At 36.6% G+C, this 18,787-nt stretch overlaps 2 protein-coding genes across 7 annotated transcripts in view; one reads left to right on the top strand and one right to left on the bottom strand.

Annotated features, from left to right (window-relative positions):
* Nucleotides 1-18,787, bottom strand: part of KCTD18 (potassium channel tetramerization domain containing 18) — a 60,336-nt gene that overhangs the window by 9,516 nt on the left and 32,033 nt on the right. The window lies entirely within an intron of this gene.
* LOC131200577 (shugoshin 2-like) overlaps nt 1-18,787 on the top strand; it is a 34,823-nt gene that overhangs the window by 940 nt on the left and 15,096 nt on the right. For 2 of the 5 annotated variants that reach the window (XM_058187582.1, XM_058187552.1), the window contains exons 1-3: nt 8,055-11,685; nt 15,686-15,768; nt 16,188-16,417. The exons of 1 other annotated variant lie outside the window; for it this stretch is intronic. In XM_058187582.1, coding sequence (XP_058043565.1) covers nt 11,638-11,685; nt 15,686-15,768; nt 16,188-16,417 — 361 coding nt within the window. In that variant the 5' untranslated portion in view covers nt 8,055-11,637. Of the gene's footprint in view, nt 1-4,234; nt 4,934-8,054; nt 11,686-15,685; nt 15,769-16,187; nt 16,418-18,787 lie in introns of those variants that run through there. 2 more of the 5 variants (XM_058187561.1, XM_058187572.1) reach the window with 2 other exon arrangements.

The raw sequence follows: 18,787 nt of genomic DNA, 5'->3' as shown, positions 1-18,787 counted from the left end.
TATGAAAGCATTTTCCCCACTTGTTTTCTGCTCCCTAACAAGGTTTGTGCACATAGGCAAACACCACAGCATTTCCCCCCCCCCTACAATTCAGAAGATTAAAGGTACTTGATCCGATGCACATATTGCAGTTCTTTAGTTTGCTTGAGTACCGATTGGGCTTGAAGGTTTTGATTATTCCCACTATCTATTTGTGGTTTCTAATGAACAAGGGGAAAAGCCATAAAGGCATTTAATTTTGAGTCCTGACTCCCAGAATGTGATCTGAATGCTAAAGTTCAGAAGTAGAAATTAATGCTGATGTGGAAAAAGAATTCAAATGATAACAATGTTTCCAGTGGAGGCTTTTATCATTCATGGGTCCAAACATTTGTACCTCCATTTGCAATTTTTCAAGTTGTTTTTTTTCCTCAGAAAAAAGCCTTTAAGATAGGAAAACAAGAGCCCTCTGAAAGTATAGACAATTCAGAGCAGCTCAAAAATCCTCTAATGCAGAGATTTCCCTTTCAAGCTCCAGTCACTTTCTTTTATCCTATCTCACAGCATTGTGGGGGGAAATAGGGGGAGGGACTGTTGGATGTTTTGCCTTGAGCTCTTGAATGAAAGACAAATCATATTTATTTCAACAATAACCATTGAAATGAACTTGCATTATGGTGCTACCTAGGATAGATAAGTGAAGAGGTTAGTTCCTTCTTAGAAAACCAGAATAAGAGTTTAACTGCATAGATTTCCTTGTGCTTTTTTCCTGTCTTGAAGATGGAAGGAAAATACATTGTAATATTTAGCTGCACCCTTTTATGGCACCTGAGAAGATTTTATTTTATTTATTTATTTATTTTGTACAACATTATATATAAACACATATAATGAAAGAAAACAATAGGACAGGACCGGTAGGCACTTTTGTGCACTTATGCACGCCCCTTATAGTCCTCTTAGAAATGGGGTGAGGTCAATGGTAGACAGTTTTTGGTTAAAGATTTTGGGAGTTTGAGAAGAGACCACAGATGCTGATAGAGTTGCTGTCCTCACATGAATCTTAGCTGCTGCAACCAATGGCTATGATGGGGAGAGAGTCTATGTAATTTAATTTGGGGAATTATCTGAGTCCTTGTTAATGCAAAGTTTCTGAGCTGCCCTGCAGAGACAGTATATTCCTTGTGCCAGTCAGAATGCAGAAGGTAGCAAGGCAGCTGCTCTCCTACCACAGGCAATCCATTACCTGCCAAAGAGGAACACCGAGAATGATAAGGGCTATAGCAAACTTGACATGCTGAAGATATCTTTGCAGAGTATAACAAGAGTACAGGTAGTCCTCAACTTACAAGCACAATTGAGCTCAAAATTAATGTTGCTATATGAGACAATTTTAAAATGAATTTTGCCTCATTTTACGACCTTGCTTGCCACAGTTAAAGTGAGTCACTGTAGTTGTTCAATTGGTAACATGGTTGTTAAGTGAATTTGACTCCCCCACTGACTTTGCTTGTCAGAAAGTTGCAAAAGGGGATTACATGACCCTAGGATACTGCAAACGTCATAAACATGAGTCAGTTGCCAAGCATCTGAACTTTGATCATATGACCACAGGGATGCTGGTCGTAAGTGTGAAAAAACAGTCCTAAGTCACTTTTCTTCAGTGGCATAACTTCGAAAAGTTACTAAATGAATTGTTGTAAGTCAAAGACTAATTCTATATATTTGCCAACTGCATTCTTCCCTGGATCTTGAGGCTCTGTTCTCAGTCACTTATGCCCCAGTCATCTCCAGGTTGGATTACTGCAATGCTCTACATGGGGCTACCCTTGAAGAGTATTTGGAAGCTATAGCTGGTACAGAATGCAGTGGTACAGAAAGTTCTGGAGGTCCCTAGAGTGGTACATATAGCAATACATAAGCTGCATTTGATTATATACATTTATATATATATATATACACATACATACATACACACACACATCAATATCATGAACAGTGAGGGATCTGGGTATCATTCATTTAAATACAAATAATAATTGTAATATTAATATTTGTTACATTAATTATACTTACATAATTGTCGTATTATACATATTTGTATTAGAGTGTGTTCCTTCGTTGCTTAATTATTCAGTGTTTCTTTGCGCCATTCTAATAACAATCACAATATTATTTAAATGTACATAGTGATACCATCTTTCAACATCTAATCTTTACATCTAGCAATTACTTTTGGTATATTATATAAAAATATGTATAATAATATTCCTCCTTGATCTTGTTTCTACCTCTATTCAAGCTCTCAGTAAAGCCAATCTTATATTAAACAGCATTCCCTTTCTAGCCATCATCTCTTGCCGGCTTTAGTATTTAAATTCTTATTCGTTTTTTTACTTGCCTCCCAAACTCCTCCCTCGGGTCTTTGTCTGTCTACATCTTTCCTATTTAGCCCAAATATTTCTTCCATCTCTACTATCTCTTGCTGCTGTACCTCTGGAGATTATGGCCAAGCCCCTATCTTCTCTTCAAAACTATTTTTTTATCCAATCCCATTTTTTGATCTCTTAATACATATTGTCTCTTATTTGATTAATAAGTCTTTATTGTCTTCTTCTCTTCTTGTTTTATTCATTGATTTATCTGTTCTGTCTTTTCCTCTGGACTTTCTATTATCTCCTCTTATTTCCTGTGTTTTATGATCTTTATTCATTGTCCCTTGTTGAACATTTTCTGAATTCCTCACAATGTCATGCATTAAGTCTTTTATCTCCTTGTGGTTATTTATCAACATATCATAAGTATGTTGAGGCATCAACACCATTTCTTTTTGAAATCCACTCATCTCCCCCTGATGCAATATCTTGTCTTATTTTGATAGGTCCAAATATTGCTCAATAGCCTGTCAGTAATCTGTCACTGTCCCATAATCTCAATTGTTTATGACCTCAGAAAGTCAATTTAGAAAACATTTGCTCAATCCTAGCGGGGAATGCAATAATTATACTTCTTTATCTCCCACAGTTAGTCAATTAATTCCATTTAGGTAATCCAGAAAGATTTCCAAATGTCTCCTTAAAACCACTCTGTAAGTGCTGTCATAGATCCTGGCATTTAAAAGTCTCTTTCTTTAAATGTCTTCCATAGTCTCACAGTTAAACCTCCAATAACCATGAAATAGACAAATATAGAACAGTGGATAGCACAGCAGTCCTCAAATCTTATTTATTTCCACTTTTTTTTCTTTTTTCTTATCAGTACTTCCCAAGGTTGTAGGAGTTTAGAATATATTCCATTAAAAATATGTCTTCAGCTTAAATTTCAACGTTGCACAAAATCTAACAAATATTTATTTCAGTTTTTGCAAATAGTCAATATTCAGATGAATAATTCCAGCATTTTAAAATGCTTTACTGAAATATTGCCAATAAAGTTTGAAACTCCAATCTTTCTATATTTTAAAGATTTTGTGCTCTCCTTTTAATTCTTTTTCTTTTGGGTCTGTAATTTTTCTCTCTGTAATTATTCACTGCTTAAACAAGCATTTCAAAGAGTCTCTTTTCCAGGGTTTATTTTATTTGGGGTTAGGTTCTAGGTAAAAAGAGAATCACCTCACCCAGTTCCGGTCACAGTTCATCTACACCACTCCAGCACATTCTTTGTTTCTTCGGATGCCCCAACTTCCCGGCAGCCATAATGGCTGCGTCTCCTTTTCGTCATTGGATGGGAGGGAATCCCTGGGTCCAGCTGGAAAGCCGCTGCTCTCCATGACTTGCTGGGTGCCCCTCCTTTCTTTGTCACCCCTACAGGGTGACTTTAGCCCCTTGGGGGGCTCTCCAACGAGGAGGATTCAATGCAAATTTGCGGAGCCCCTCTCCTTGCATACAATCTCACCGTGACATCAAACAGAAAGTCAGGCAAAATAAGTCTTATGTTGGTATTTTCAAGTAAAAAAAATAGTCAAAGTCTGCTCACTAACATGGCTGGTATTAAGTACTGGCTAATGATCTAGAGGACAGAGTACTACATTTTCCACCATGTACAATACATTTGAGTAATGTCTTGGAATCTTGGCTTAAATAAGTAAAACTACTTTTTCCAGGAACTAGTATAAAATAATTTAAGAAACTTAGCTACTTCGTATCACCTGCTTGCCATATGGCTGTTGTATGTGTTTAAAATTTTGAGTAAAATTCTTATCATGTATAAGAAAAATGAAAATTTACCATACCTGATATGTATTTGCATAAATCTTTTTTGACCAATAAAAACTTTTTATATAATAAAAAATAATTTAAATTTTAGATTAGAAACAATTGTTCTGGTAATGCAAATAAAATGTGATCAAGAGAGAATAATGGTTTGCCAAAATGTACTGAAGCTAATGTAAATTTTAACTGAAAAGACAGAAATGTTATCTAACATCATAGCTAATTTCTGTGAATTGTTGCTCTGAGCTATGGAGAGAGTTGACAATGTTGATCTTTTTTAACATAGGAAATCTCGCAATTTTGTTGAGGAACTGACTTTTTCAGTACAGTATGCATTTAAATTGGATGACTGGACTGAATTTTTAAGGTGATCTTAGGGGTGTGATTATCATTATATTTAGAAACATGAATATATTTGGACAGAATAATAGAGATAAATAGAATAAAATACTTTGTATGGCCAGGTGTGATTAAGCATACAAGGAATTTGTTCCATAACTCACACTACACACTTCAAAATATTTTTAAATGCAAATTTTAATATATATATATATATATATGCTATTCATTGTTAGGTTTTCAGTGTAATAAACTAAAGATGGAAATTGATGTAATGCCTGAAGCATCATCCCTTTTTACCATCGGAGGTATTAAAAACCGTGTGATGGAGAAGAAGAATGGAGCTCTAAAAGTTACAAAGCTGAATGCTTCTCTTGCATTTAAAATCAAAACCAAGATAATTAGTAAGTGCTAATTAAATTATAAGTAATCAAGCTCATATTTGCAAAAATAAAATGTTTGAATTTCTGCAGTATATCTGTATATAATTACCAAAACATTTTTAGGCAAAATAAGCTAAAAACAAGACTAAGCACGAATGGAATGTTGGACCTATCACACTGTCTTGATTGTATGCCATCAAGTCAATGTTGGCTGTTAGCAACCATATGGATTTTCTCCAAGATGATCGGTCCACAAACTTTTGCTCTTCAAGTCTTCCATCAGTGCTCCCTTTGCCACTGTAATGGAATCTACCCATCTTGCTTCTGATTTCCCTTTTTTCCCTTTTCATTTTTTTCCAACATTGCAGACCTCCAGAGAATGAAATATTTACACAATGCATCCAAAATATGGTAATGTGCGCCTACTCATTTTAATCAATTCAATCAAAATGGAGCTGGAAGGAACCTTGGATGTCTTCTAGTCCAAACCCCTCTCAAGCAGGAGACAATATACCATTTCAGATAGGTGGCTGTCCAGTCTTTTCTTAAAAACCTCTAGTGATGAACCACCTTCTACAACCTACAACAGCAAATGTTTCACTTCTTAATTGTTCTCACTGTTAAAAATTTCTCCTTAATTTCAGGTTGCTTCTTTCCTTGATTAGTTTTCATCTATTGTTTCTTGTCTTCCTTCTAGTGCTTTGGAAAATAAGTTAACCCCCTATCTTTGTGGCAGCCCCTCAAATACTGGAATACTGCTATCATGTTACCCCTAGTGCTTCTTTTATCTAGACTAGCCATCCCAATTCATGCAATTGTTCTTCATATGCTTTTGTCTCCAGGGCTTTAATCATCTTAGTTGCTCTCCTTTGCATTTTTTCCAAAGTCTTAGTATCTTTTTTGTAATGTGGTGACCAAAACTGGATGCAGTATTCCAAATATGGTCTTATTAAGGATTTACAATGCGGTACTAATACTTCACGTGATTTTGATTCCATGCCTGTGTTTATACAACCAAGGATTGTATTAGCTTTTTTAGCTACTACCACATATTGCTGACTCTTGTTTAAGTGATTATGTACTAAGACTCCAAGGTCCCTCTCATAGTTACTGATTTTGAGCCAGGTTTTGCCTAATCTGTATTTGTATCTTTGGCTTTTCCTGCCTAGGTGTAAAACCTTGCTTTTCTCCACATTTCATTTCAAGTTGTTGGATAGGGTCCATTGTTCAAGTCTGTCACGATCTTTTTGGATCTTGAGCTTGTCTTCTAGGGTGTTGACTATTCTTGCCAGCTTAGGTTCATTTGCAGATTTGATGAGTTCTCCTTCTATTCCCTCATCTAAATAATTTATGAAGATATTGGAAAGTACGGGTCTAAGACGGAACCTTGTGGTATCCCACTGCTTACTTCCCTCCATATAGATGTAGTACCATTAAGGACTATTCCTTGAGTATGGTTTGTCAGCCAGTTACAAATCCTTCTGGTGGTGATGCTGTCTAGCCCACATTTTTCTAGCTTACCAAGAAGTAGGTTGTGGACTACTTTGTTGAATGCCTTATTGAAGTCTAGTATACCATGTCCACAGCATCACTGGTCTACTAATTTAGTCACTTTGCCAAAGAATGAAATAAGATTGGTTTGGCATGATTTGTTTTTAATAAACTCGTGCTGGCTTCTAGTTATAATTTCATTTGTTTCTAGATGTTCACAGATCTGTTTTTTATTCCAGTATCTTCCCAGGCTGATTGGTCTGTAGTTTCCTGGGTTTGGTTTTTTTCCCTTTTTTGAAGCTGTGAACCACATCAGCTCTTTTCCAGTCCTCTGGTTCTCCAGGATTTATGCCTTCTATGAGAACTCTGAATTAATTTGTTCAGTGATCCATTTCTTTTCTTTTTTATTCATGGTATTCACCACCATGAAAGTTCAAAAGCACACTTTCTACCTTCTTCAAATCCTACTTTAACTTCTATAGAGAGTCATAAGGAAAATCATTGCCTGCACAATTCTAATCTTTATGGATCCAAATCTTTTCTAAGTCCTTTATAATTACTCTATCAAATGTTAGTATGCAGTATGTTTCTTGATTGTGGTTCCCTTACTGTTTAGTTGATCTTAATACTCATAATCTTTTAAATGAGTCACTTCAATATCAAATCAAATAATATTATATTCATATAGTCAATATCTTCATTGTCAGTTCTAAGGTTGGTTGATGAACTGTAATTAGTTTGTACTAAATTTAGTCCTATATTTTATTGTACTCTGTGTCTTTCAATATTAGAAATCCCAAATAATCTGCATTTTCAATTATCATAATAATGAAATCAACACAGCGCAGGTAATTGATTTTTCTTACCCCAGTTTTAAAACCACAGTCATCTTCTTCCAATTTAACTTCCCTCAATATATATTCATCATATATGTTGAATAAATAAATATACAGCCTTTTCCCATTCCTTTGTTGATTTGAAACCAGTCTGTTTCACCATCGATGATATCTATGCACTGGTATCCTTTAGTGTACCAATTTAAGATTGGATCTCCTGAGTTAGGACATCTTTTGGTCTGTTTCTATCTTCACTGTATTTACACATATTATTGTAATATTTCTTTTTTTATATAACAGCTTCCTAAAATACTTTATTCTTCCATGAGATATAACAATAACAATAACAGAGTTGGAAGGGACCTTGGAGGCCTTCTAGTCCAACCCCCTGCCCAGGCAGGAAACCCTACACCATCTCAGACAGATGGTTCTCCAACATTTTCTTAAAAATTTCCAGTGTTGGAGCATTCACAACTTCTGCAGGCAAGTCGTTCCACTTATTAATTGTTCAGTGATCCATTTCTTTTCTTTTTTATTCATGGTATTCACCACCATGAAAGTTCAAAAGCACACTTTCTACCTTCTTCAAATCCTACTTTAACTTCTATAGAGAGTCATAAGGAAAATCATTGCCTGCACAATTCTAATCTTTATGGATCCAAATCTTTTCTAAGTCCTTTATAATTACTCTATCAAATGTTAGTATGCAGTATGTTTCTTAATTGTGGTTCCCTTACTGTTGACAGTTGATCTTAATACTCATAATCTTTTAAATGAGTCACTTCAATATCAAATCAAATAATATTATATTCATATAGTCAATATCTTCATTGTCAGTTCTAAGGTTGGTTGATGAACTGTAATTAGTTTGTACTAAATTTAGTCCTATATTTTATTGTACTCTGTGTCTTTCAATATTAGAAATCCCAAATAATCTGCATTTTCAACTATCATAATAGTGAAATCAACACAGCGCAGGTAATTGATTTTTCTTACTCCAGTTTTAAAACCACAGTCATCTTCTTCCAATTTAACTTCCCTCAATATATATTCATCATATATGTTGAATAAATAAATATACAGCCTTTTCCCATTCCTTTGTTGATTTGCAACCAGTCTGTTTCACCATCAATGATATCTATGCACTGGTATCCTTTAGTGTACCAATTTAAGATTGGATCTCCTGAGTTAGGACATCTTTTGGTCTGTTTCTATCTTCACTGTCTTTACACATATTATTGTAATATTTCTTTTTTTATATAACAGCTTCCTAAAATACTTTATTCTTCCATGAGATATAACAATAACAATAACAGAGTTGGAAGGGACCTTGGAGGCCTTCTAGTCCAACCCCCTGCCCAGGCAAGAAACTCTACACCATCTCAGACAGATGGTTATCCAACATTTTCTTAAAAATTTCCAGTGTTGGAGCATTCACAACTTCTGCAGGCAAGTCGTTCCACTTATTAATTGTTCTAACTGTCAGGGAATTTCTCCTTAGTTCTAAGTTGCTTCTTTCCTTGATCAGTTTCCACCCATTGCTTCTTGTTCTACCCTCAGGTGCTTTGTAGAACAGCCCATCTCCCTCTTCTTTGTGGCAACCCCTGAGATATTGGAACACTGCTATCATGTCTCCCCAGTCCTTCTTTTTATTAAACTAGACATACCCAGTTCCTGCAACCGTTTTTCATATGTTCTAGCCTCCAGTCCCCTAATCATCTTTGTTGCTCTTCTCTGCACTCTTTCTAGAGTCTCAGCATCTTTTTTACATCGCGGCAACCAAAACTGAATGAAGTATTCCAAGTGTGGCCTTACCAAGGCATTATAAAGTGGCATTAACACTTCATGTGATCTTGATTCTATCCCTCTGTTTATGCAGCCCAGAACTGTGTTGGCTTTTTTAGCAGCTGCTGCACACTGCTGGCTCATATCTAAATGGTTGTCCACTAGGACCCCAAGATCCCTCTCACAGGTACTACTATTGAGCAAGGTACCACATATAGGGTACCTGTGCATTTTGGTTTTTTTGGCCTAAATGTAGAACTTTACTTTTTTCACTGTTGAATTTCATTTTGTTAGTTAGTGCCCAATGTTCAAGTCTGTCAAGATCCTTCTGTATCTTGAGCCTATCTTTTGGAGTGTTGACTCTTCCTGCCAGCTTAGTGTCATCTGCAAATTTGATGAGTTCCCCATATATCCCCTTGTCCAAGTCATTGATGAAGATGTTGAAGAGTACTGGGACTAAAACAGAGCCTTGGGGTACTCCACTGCATACTTCCCTCCATGTGGATGTAGTTCCATTGAGGACTACACGGTGAGTGCGGTTGGTCAGCCAGTTATGAATCCATCTGGTGGTGGTGCTGTCTAACCCACATTTTTCTACTTTATCTAGTAGTAGGTTATGGTCTACTTTATCAAATGCTTTACTGAAGTCCAAGTAAATTATATCGACAGCATTCCTCTGGTCTACTAATTTTGTCACTTTGTCAAAGAATGCAATTAGATTAGTCTGGCATGATCTGTTTTTGACAAACCCATGTTGGCTTTTGGTTATTACTTGGTTTGCTTCTAGGTGTTTGCTGATTCATTGCTTGATTATCTTTTCCAGAATCTTTCCCGGTATTGAGGTCAGGTTGATAGGTCTGTAGTTTCCTGGATCTGTTTTTTTTTTCCTTTTTTGAAGATGGGAACTACATCAGCTCTTTTCCAGTCCTCTGGCAGCTCCCCTGTGCTCCAGGATCTTTGAAAGATATAGTTCAGTGGTTCTTTCTTTCTTTCTTTCTTTCTTTCTTTCTTTCTTTCTTTCTTTCTTTCTTTCTTTCTTTCTTTCTTTCTTGGCTTTAGTTTCTTTTATTTTGACAATTTCTATCATCTATTCTAATATCCAATTCTTCCTTCTGTTTCATCATTTTTTTAAAGTTCAACATTCATTCTTAACAACAATTTCAATTTCATTCTACAGTTCCTCTGATTCCCTATCAGTGAGGTTCAGGATTTCAATGCAATTCCTCATGTACTCTTTGAAAATGATAGGATATACTCAAGATCATACTATGAATGTTGATTAGTTTTGTTCTTCTACTTTAGCTTAATTTAGAACTCATATGAGTTATTTGTGATCTGTTCCAGTCAGCCCCTGCCTATACCTTTGCTATTATAACTGGGTTCTTTCATTTACTTCTACCAATAATATATTGTAGTCAGTTTGATTTCTGTGCACACCATCTGGTGATATCATTGCATCGTTTTGGTTGTTAGAAGGCTGTTTTAGTAGTGAAAAAAAATAATTTGATTGCAGAAAGTCATTGATTAATAAGTCATTCTCTGGCTTCATTCTGGTTTCCTAGGCTGTAAAGTCAGACTATTTAATATTTCCCACTTTATATTCTACTCTCCAGCAATATGACAGTATAGTAAGTATAGAAAAAAGATATGGTTATATTATTATCATTCAAACTACTGAAGATTTATGGACTGGAAGTAGTAGCAGTATGAACATACCCTTATTTTTTCTTTTCATTTTATTCAGGCAACTCCTCACTTTTTAAAAATTCTTTGAAATGTAATAATAAGGCATTGGCCATGGCCCTTAGTACAGAAAAAGAAAAGTCTCGGTGGCTGAAAAATGGAAAGTTGTTATTACAAAAAGAATTGGATGGGCTGAACTTGCAGAATATCTTACTTCGCCAAAAGCTAAGTTATCTGGTACATTCTAAAAAAAATGGTGTGATTTTTGATTCACTACTTAGGAAAATAAAAATTACAGAAAATACCCAATTATTCCTTCCTATTAATGGAACAGCTTATTTCAGTAAAATGTTCACAGGGCAATTTAATTTTTCTTTGCAATTCCTTGAATGTCCTAAGAATCTGACCTGTTGGATTTATTTAATTATTAGATTTGTATTGTCTTTTGTATAGAAGCTGAAGGTGGCATACATTATATTCATTCTTTGTCAGCCCTTCAACATAGGTTAAATCAGGGATACACAACACAAGAATTATAGGAAACTATTTAATTATTTTAGGTTTTAATTACAGAATTTTCAAAGCCTTCCAGAGTTTCCCTCTATCTCCTCTTATATCAAATAGAATCAGAGGAAGGTTATTTTGAGTTTCTTTCTCTTTTCCCGGAACTGTGTTCTCTCTTTTTTCCCTGCCTCAAAATCACCAGTGAACCTCTATGGCTCTATGAACATAGATTTATTATGCTTTCCTAGATCACATATGTTTCAATACTGCCTCTTTCTTTGTCTTAATGTTAAGAAAAAAATTTTAAACCACCTTTTTTTCTTACTTACTTTGGCTGTATAAATAACAACATATTATATATAATATGTATATATATATTTATTTTTTAATACACAGAACAAAAGTCTAAAAGAAATTCAAGCAGTCATGAATAATAAGATTTTAACCGCAATTGAATTAAGCACCTTTTCTGAGGTATGTGCCAGCTGTATGACTATTACCACATTTATTTATTTATTTATTTATTTATTTATTTATTTATTTATTTATAATTACATTTCTATACCGCACCATCTCCCGAAGGACTCAGGGCGGTTTACAGCCATATTAAAATAGACACACCAATGCGAATATAAATCTAATAAATAACAATATTTAAAAACAATTAAAACCAGATATTTAATGGCCAAATCACTAAAACGGTCAAAGACCAATTTAAAACCCATTTAAAATTTCGCTAAAATATTTCTTAGGCTAGTCCCGATCGGTGAAATAATAAGGTCTTCAGTTCACGTTTGAAGGCCCGGAGGTCGGGGAGTTGACGTAACCCCGGAGGTAGCTCGTTCCATAGGGCCGATGCTGCCACAGAGAAGGCCCTCCCCCTGGGGGCCGCCAACCTACATTGTTTGGTTGACAGCACCCTGAGGAGGCCTGCTCTGTGGGAGCGCACATGTCGTTGGGAGGCAATCGGTGGCAGAAGGCGATCTCGCAAATATCCCAGTCCTAAGCCATGGAGCGCTTTAAAGGTGGTCACCAACACCTTGAATTGCACCCGGAAGGCTACCGGCAGCCAGTGCAGGCCGCGCAGGATGGGTGTTATATGGGAGCAACGCTATATATCAACAATATATCACAAATCTAAGCAGGATCACTATTACATCTGTCTTTGTAACTCGTCATTACGAATCTTAATTTTAATATTCCCCCCATATATATTTAGACATTACTCTGAGATATGGTGAAAATACAAGAAAAAAGTAGTGAATAAAAAATTATCAGCATTCTATCTACCTGAAATATGTATATAGACATAAGTTCAGATCTACATTTATTGTTTATTTAAAATCATTGATTCTCCATCTCTAGTGGACTTGGAAAGTGCACAAAAATAAAAGAGACCTAAAAACAACTAAAAAAATTTAAATCAACAGAAACAGCCCAGATTAACATGCTCTAGTCTAATATCCACATAACAAAATAAGGGCCATTAAACAAATAACAAACATCAACCCCAAGCCTGGGATCAAAGCCAGGTTTTCAAAGCTTTCCAGACCTGTAAGAGAGATAGTGCTATCCTTATTTCTGGGGGATGCAGTAGTGCAAAATAGTATATTTTAATATAAAATTATTTATAAAATAATGTATATGAATTAAATATTTTAATACTTCAAAATGAAGTTTCTGTTATAAATGTGCAATGTGTATACATGACTTTTATTTTGATCTATGTTTTGGTAAAATAAGCATTTTTATAGATAAGCACTGTGCATATGAGTATGTTATGTGCTTTATATTTCCAAGTCCAGGGGTCACCAACCCCTGCGCCACGGCCCACTACCAGGCTGTGACCTATTCGCAACTGGGCTGCAGGTGTCTCACACACACACAACTCAACTCACACAAATGGTAGGCTGACGCATGTGCATGCATGCACTTCGATGTGAGTGGTGGGCCAGCACGCATGCACATTTATGCACAGCTGAACTTGCAGTCGAGATGTGTGTGCATGTGTACCCTGCTGCCATTCATGAGAGTCAAGCTACACATGCGTCCTGTCCCGGCCCATTCTTTGCATGGCCCGGTTCCGTTCTCCCCCCTCAGCCAGGCCCCCAAGCCGCAAAGGTTCAGGACCGCTGCCCTATACAGCATAACAGCCTTATGAAACAGACAGGAGCAGGGGTCCCCAACCCCTGTTCTGGCACCAGTTCGCGGCATGCCAGAAACTGGGCTGGGCAAACAAGCAAGGTTCCATTTGCAGGATGCAGGCAGCACACGAAAACCACACACCCTTGGTCTGTGGAAAAAACTCTCTCCACGGAACCAGTCCCCGGTGCCCAAAAGGTTGGGGGCCGCTGTTCCAGCCAACAGCTGCAAATATTTGAACCTTATAGCAATAGCAATAATACGTAGACTTATATATTACTCCCTAGTGCTTTACAGCTCTTTCTAAGTTGTTTACAATGTCAGCATATCGCCCCCAACAATCTGGGTCCTCATTTCACCAACCTCAGAAGGATGGAAGGCTGAATCAATGAGCTCATCAGGATCAAATTCCAGATTGTGGGCAGAAAAAGCCTGCAATACTGCATTCTAACAACTGCACCACCAGGGTTTATATTTAGCAACTGCAATTGATTCTGGTGAAATGGTCACTAAATGACATGGTCATTAAGCAAACCATTCAACTGAGAAAGATGCTTCAAAGTTGTGAATGCTTCACTATCCAAGACTAAATGTGGACTACTTGCAATATACAGAATGTGCCTACTGTTCACAGGCTCCAGGACCTCTTGCACCTTTTGACTTTTCACGTTAAAAATTAAAACTTTTAATAAAATATTTTAGTTAGAAAAATTAAAAACCAGCTTCAAATGAAGAAAAAAGGCAGCCTTTATCATAATCTGTTCACGCTTCTTTAATCAAAATGGTATTTTCTCAGAGAATGAAGGGGTAACTGCAGTTTTGTCTCCCCATCTAACCATAAAAATGGCAAAAAATAAGTTGGAGTAATAGATACGAGGTGCAGATCAGGGGTAAAATGCTCCCGGTTCGGACCGGCTCGCCTGATCCGGTAGCGATGGTGGCTGGTAGTTCAGAGAACTGGTAGCAAAAATCCCTGGCCCCACCCCTGCCCCAACTGAGCCGCGCCATCATCAGAGGTTTGAGGGTTTTTTTACTTTTAAAAGCATCTTTTCTTCAGCCTCGGCCGAAGAGGTTGTAAAAACAAAAGGTTTTAAAAGGCTCCTCTGGCGATCCCAGTTGAGTTGCCTGATCACCAGAACCTTAAAAAACATGCTTCCTACAAGCCCTTCAGCTGAAGAGATTGTTAAAACAATCTTTTTAAGAGATTCTGGGCTGCGATCAGGCAACTTCAGCTGGGATCATCAGAGGAGCTTTTAAAATCGTTTTTTTCCTCTGGCGATCCCAGATGAGTTTCCTGATCATCACAGGCTTTTAAAATCATTTTTTAACAACCTCTTACAACAGCCCCCACCCATGCCCACCCAATCGCCTCCTCCCCACTTATCTAATTACTGCTCCTTTCGGGCTTTCTGTGCTGCAATCAGTTGCATCAGCTAGCAACTGAATCTGCCTGCAACCCATTTCCTCGGTGAGCAACTCAATCTGCCCACCTCCAATTGGTAAGTAAATGGGGGGAGCTTTAAAAAATAGTTAATTGGTTTTTTTTAAGGAGTTGGGGTTTTTTTAGACAGCAATTTAAAGTTAAGGAAGTTTTAAATTTAGCTGCTTTTATCTAAAACGGGGGTCTCCAACCTTAGTCACTTTAAGGCTTATGAACTTCCAACTCCCAGAGTTCCTCAGTCAGCTTTGTTGGCTGAGGAACTCTGGGAGTTGAAGTCCACAAACCTTAAAGTGACTAAGGTTGGAGACCCTGATCTAAAAAATATAAATAAATAAAAATAATAAAAAAAAATATTTGTGCAGCTTTCTGAGATTTGATGTGTTTCTGTAGTGTTTCACTCTAACTACACAAACACACAAAATCTCACAAAGCTGTATGTGGCATTTTGTGTGTGTTTGTGTGTGTGTGTCAGTTGTGTTGTGTGTGTGTAAAGTGTGAAAGTTGGTTTTTGAGCTTTTTGTGGCTGTGTGAGGTTCCTGCTGTTGCAGGGGCCATTTTGGGTGAAGTGCAGCTGCTTTTACATTGTGTGTGAGTCAGTTGTGCTGTGTTGTGTGTGTGTAAAGTGTGAAAGTTGGTTTTTGGTACCTCTTATTGTTTTGTATACTTTGTTTATTATTTTATTATTTATTGTTATTGGCCACGCCCACCCAGTCATCTGACCACTAAGCCATGCCCACCAATTAAGCCATGCCCACAGAACCTGTAGGGAAAATTTTTAGATTTCACCCCTGGTGCAGATGTTCCATATTGCAAGAGCCACATGTTCCAGAATTCCAAGTCATGAAAAACTTGGAATATGAGGAGTATGCTAACATATTTTTCTTTGAATAGTGTATTCCAAAACCTGTAACAATGGATGATGCTCAGTGCAGCAATTCTGGTCATGAATCCAAGCTTTCAAAAAATCAAATAAGGTAATATTTGAGTTCAAATATTAAACTAGAAAAAAATGAAAATAGGAAAATTTGCCAATTCAACCAACTGTGAAGGGCTACTTCAGAAACAGTTTCAGAGGTTATTTTTATACTCAGAAAAAAATATGTGCACTCTCGAATTGCATAACCAAAATATGAGTTATTTTCACATCAGAAAATTTATGAAATTATCATGTGTTTTTATTTTGCTAGCACAATTTTTCTGTTAATCAAATACTTTTGTATTCTGGCTCAAATAGTCTTACACTACTATTTAAATTATGAGCCTTTATTTTGTTCCTTTTTTAAGGTATAAACAAAGTTTATCATACAATCAAAATTCATTTTGTTTTTAAAATGCTTATATTAATGAATATTATTCATTCTTAATAATTCTCTTCTTTTCCTTTTTCTTTCAGACCTACTGAGCAAAATTTGATCACTCCTCATAATGTAGAAAGTGATGGAGGGGGGAAAGGGAACTTGTTTCTATGTGACACACATGGCCCTTTTAAGCAGATATCTTTACTCTCAAAACAAGTTACAGCAGATCATATGAACATGCAGATATTATACCCTAAGCAAATGCCACAACCAAGCGAAATAAATACAATGGAAACAGAATTTGCTACAAATACATTTCCAGAAGGTATATTGTATTATTTTTTATGCAGTGGAGCAGGATATAATCTAATATATTGTGCTGAAAGAGAGACAGAGAGATCCTAATTCATCCCAAATTATCATCACACAACTCAGATGTGATTTTCTGAGAGAGACTGGACAATTGATAAATAGAATTAAAATTCTCAATGCTCCAAAAGTCCACCATGAGATGATGTTTGGGAAGAAAGCAGACCTCACCTCAAGAACTCAGAACAAAGACAATAATGAAAGATAATACATGTTATAGAATAGTTCAACATTTGGAATTTACTCTGTCAGCTAGCTAATTCAGAAGCCAAAAAACAGAGAAATGTTAAAGGGAAAGGAAATAAAAATCCTCATATAAGGAAAACAATTGATAGTTGGTGAAAAGGAAGTTATACAAGAGAATACTGATTCAAATGTAATCTTCAGAGAAGCCCTGATAATCATTCAATTGGCATTTTTAACAAATATATTAAAATAGACTTTTTTTAGACAGAAAAATCATTGGAAAAAATGTGGTGCTTTTAGGAATTTTTTATTTTATTTTGTCACAACAGTATACACAAGCATCAAATAAAACAACAACACATCATATAAGCATATATATAAGCAAAAGTATGCAATAACTGTGTGTGTGTGTGTGTGTGTGTGTGTGTTTTCTGAGGTTTTCGCGGGTGTTTGTATGTAGGTCTTTGGTTATTCGGGTTTTCTCCCGCATAAAATTAGAAGTGTCTTGGCGACGTTTCGACGAAATCTCATTCGTCATCTTCAGGCTAGGTGTTTACAGCTTCGTGCTTCTAGGAGAAATGTATGATCGCAGCTGTTTCTTCCTTTTAACTGCTAGTGGGGGTTTGAATTGATTGGTTGGGAGCTTGGCTGTGTTCTGATTGGATGGTGGGGTTGGCTGTGCTCTGATTGGATGGTGGGGTTGGCTGTGCTCTGATTGGATGGTGGGGTTGGCTGTGCTCTGATTGGATGGGGGTGTGTTCTGTTTGGGGGGGGCTTGGTTGTGCTCAGGTTGGTCTGAGATGCAGGGGGATTTGAGTTGGTGAGCTGCATAGCTGTTGTTTGGCTTCGCGTTCGTGGTCGTGCTACATCTTCATGATGGGTGTCAGTCTGCTGCATGTATGAATTGGAGAGTTATATCCAATTAATATAGTTATTACATACTTATGCTTATATATATGCTTATATATTATATAGTTATTTTCATGCTTCTGCTTGTATATACTGTTGTGACAAAATAAATAAATAAAAATAAAATAATTTGATATAATGAAAGGAAACAATAGGACAGAAACGGTAGGCACTTTTGTGCTCTTATGCACGCCCCTTATAGTCCTCTTAGGAATGGGGTGAGGTCAATAGTAGACAGTTTTTGGTTGAAGTTTTTGGGATTTTGAGAAGAGACCACAGAGTCAGGTAGTGTGTTCCAAGCGTTAACAACTCTGTTACAAAAGTCATATTTTCTGCAATCAAGATTGAAGCGGTTAACATTAAGTTTAAATCTGTTGTTTGCTCTTGTATTATTGTGATTGAAGCTGAAGTAGTCTTTAACAGGAAGGACATTGCAATAGATGATTCTGTGTGTTAAACACAGGTCTTGTCGGAGGCGGTGGAGTTCTAAGTTTTCTAATCCCAGGATTTCAAGTCTGGTGGTATAAGGAATTTTGTTGTTTTCAGAGGAGTGGAGAACTCTTCTTGCAAAATATTTCTGGATGCCTTCAATTGTATTAATGTCAGAGATGTGGTATGGGTTCCAGACAGGTGAGCTGTATTCAAAAATAAGTCTAGCAAATGTTTTGTATGCTCTGGTTAGTAGTGTAGTATTTTTGGAAAAGAAGCTATGCAAAATTAGGTTTACAACTCTTAGAGCCTTTTTTGCGATGTAGTTGCAGTGGGCTTTGGCACTTAGATCATTTGATACAAAAACTCCAAGGTCTTTAACAGGGTGGGGGTCATCTGTAAGGTAATGTCCATCAAGCTTGTACTTAGTGTTTGGGTTCTTTTTTCCAATATGTAAGACTGAGCATTTGCTGGTTGAGATTTGCAGTTGCCAAGTTTTAGACCAATCGGATACAAAGTCATGGTCTTTTTGAAGGGTAGTAATATTGTTGGTGGTGTTAGTTTGACATTGTCAGAAAAGAGAACACAATAACTTGAGATAAGGTCACAGAGATCATTTATGTATAGTATGAAGAGTGTTGGTCCAAGAACGCTGCCTTGAGGAACGCCACTTTTGACAGGAACAGGATTTGATAGAGCATTGCCAATTTTGACCACTTGTTGTCTGTTTGACAGGAAAGCAGTTATCCAATTGTGAAGAGGTCCTGAAATGCCGTAGGATTTTAGTTTCAGGAGAAGTTTA

This window comes from Ahaetulla prasina, chromosome 1 (genome assembly GCF_028640845.1).
Source record: "Ahaetulla prasina isolate Xishuangbanna chromosome 1, ASM2864084v1, whole genome shotgun sequence".
In the NCBI taxonomy this organism is placed as follows: Eukaryota; Metazoa; Chordata; class Lepidosauria; order Squamata; family Colubridae; genus Ahaetulla; species Ahaetulla prasina.
Note: the sequence above shows the minus strand (reverse complement) of the source record. Positions and strands in the feature narration are given on the sequence as shown.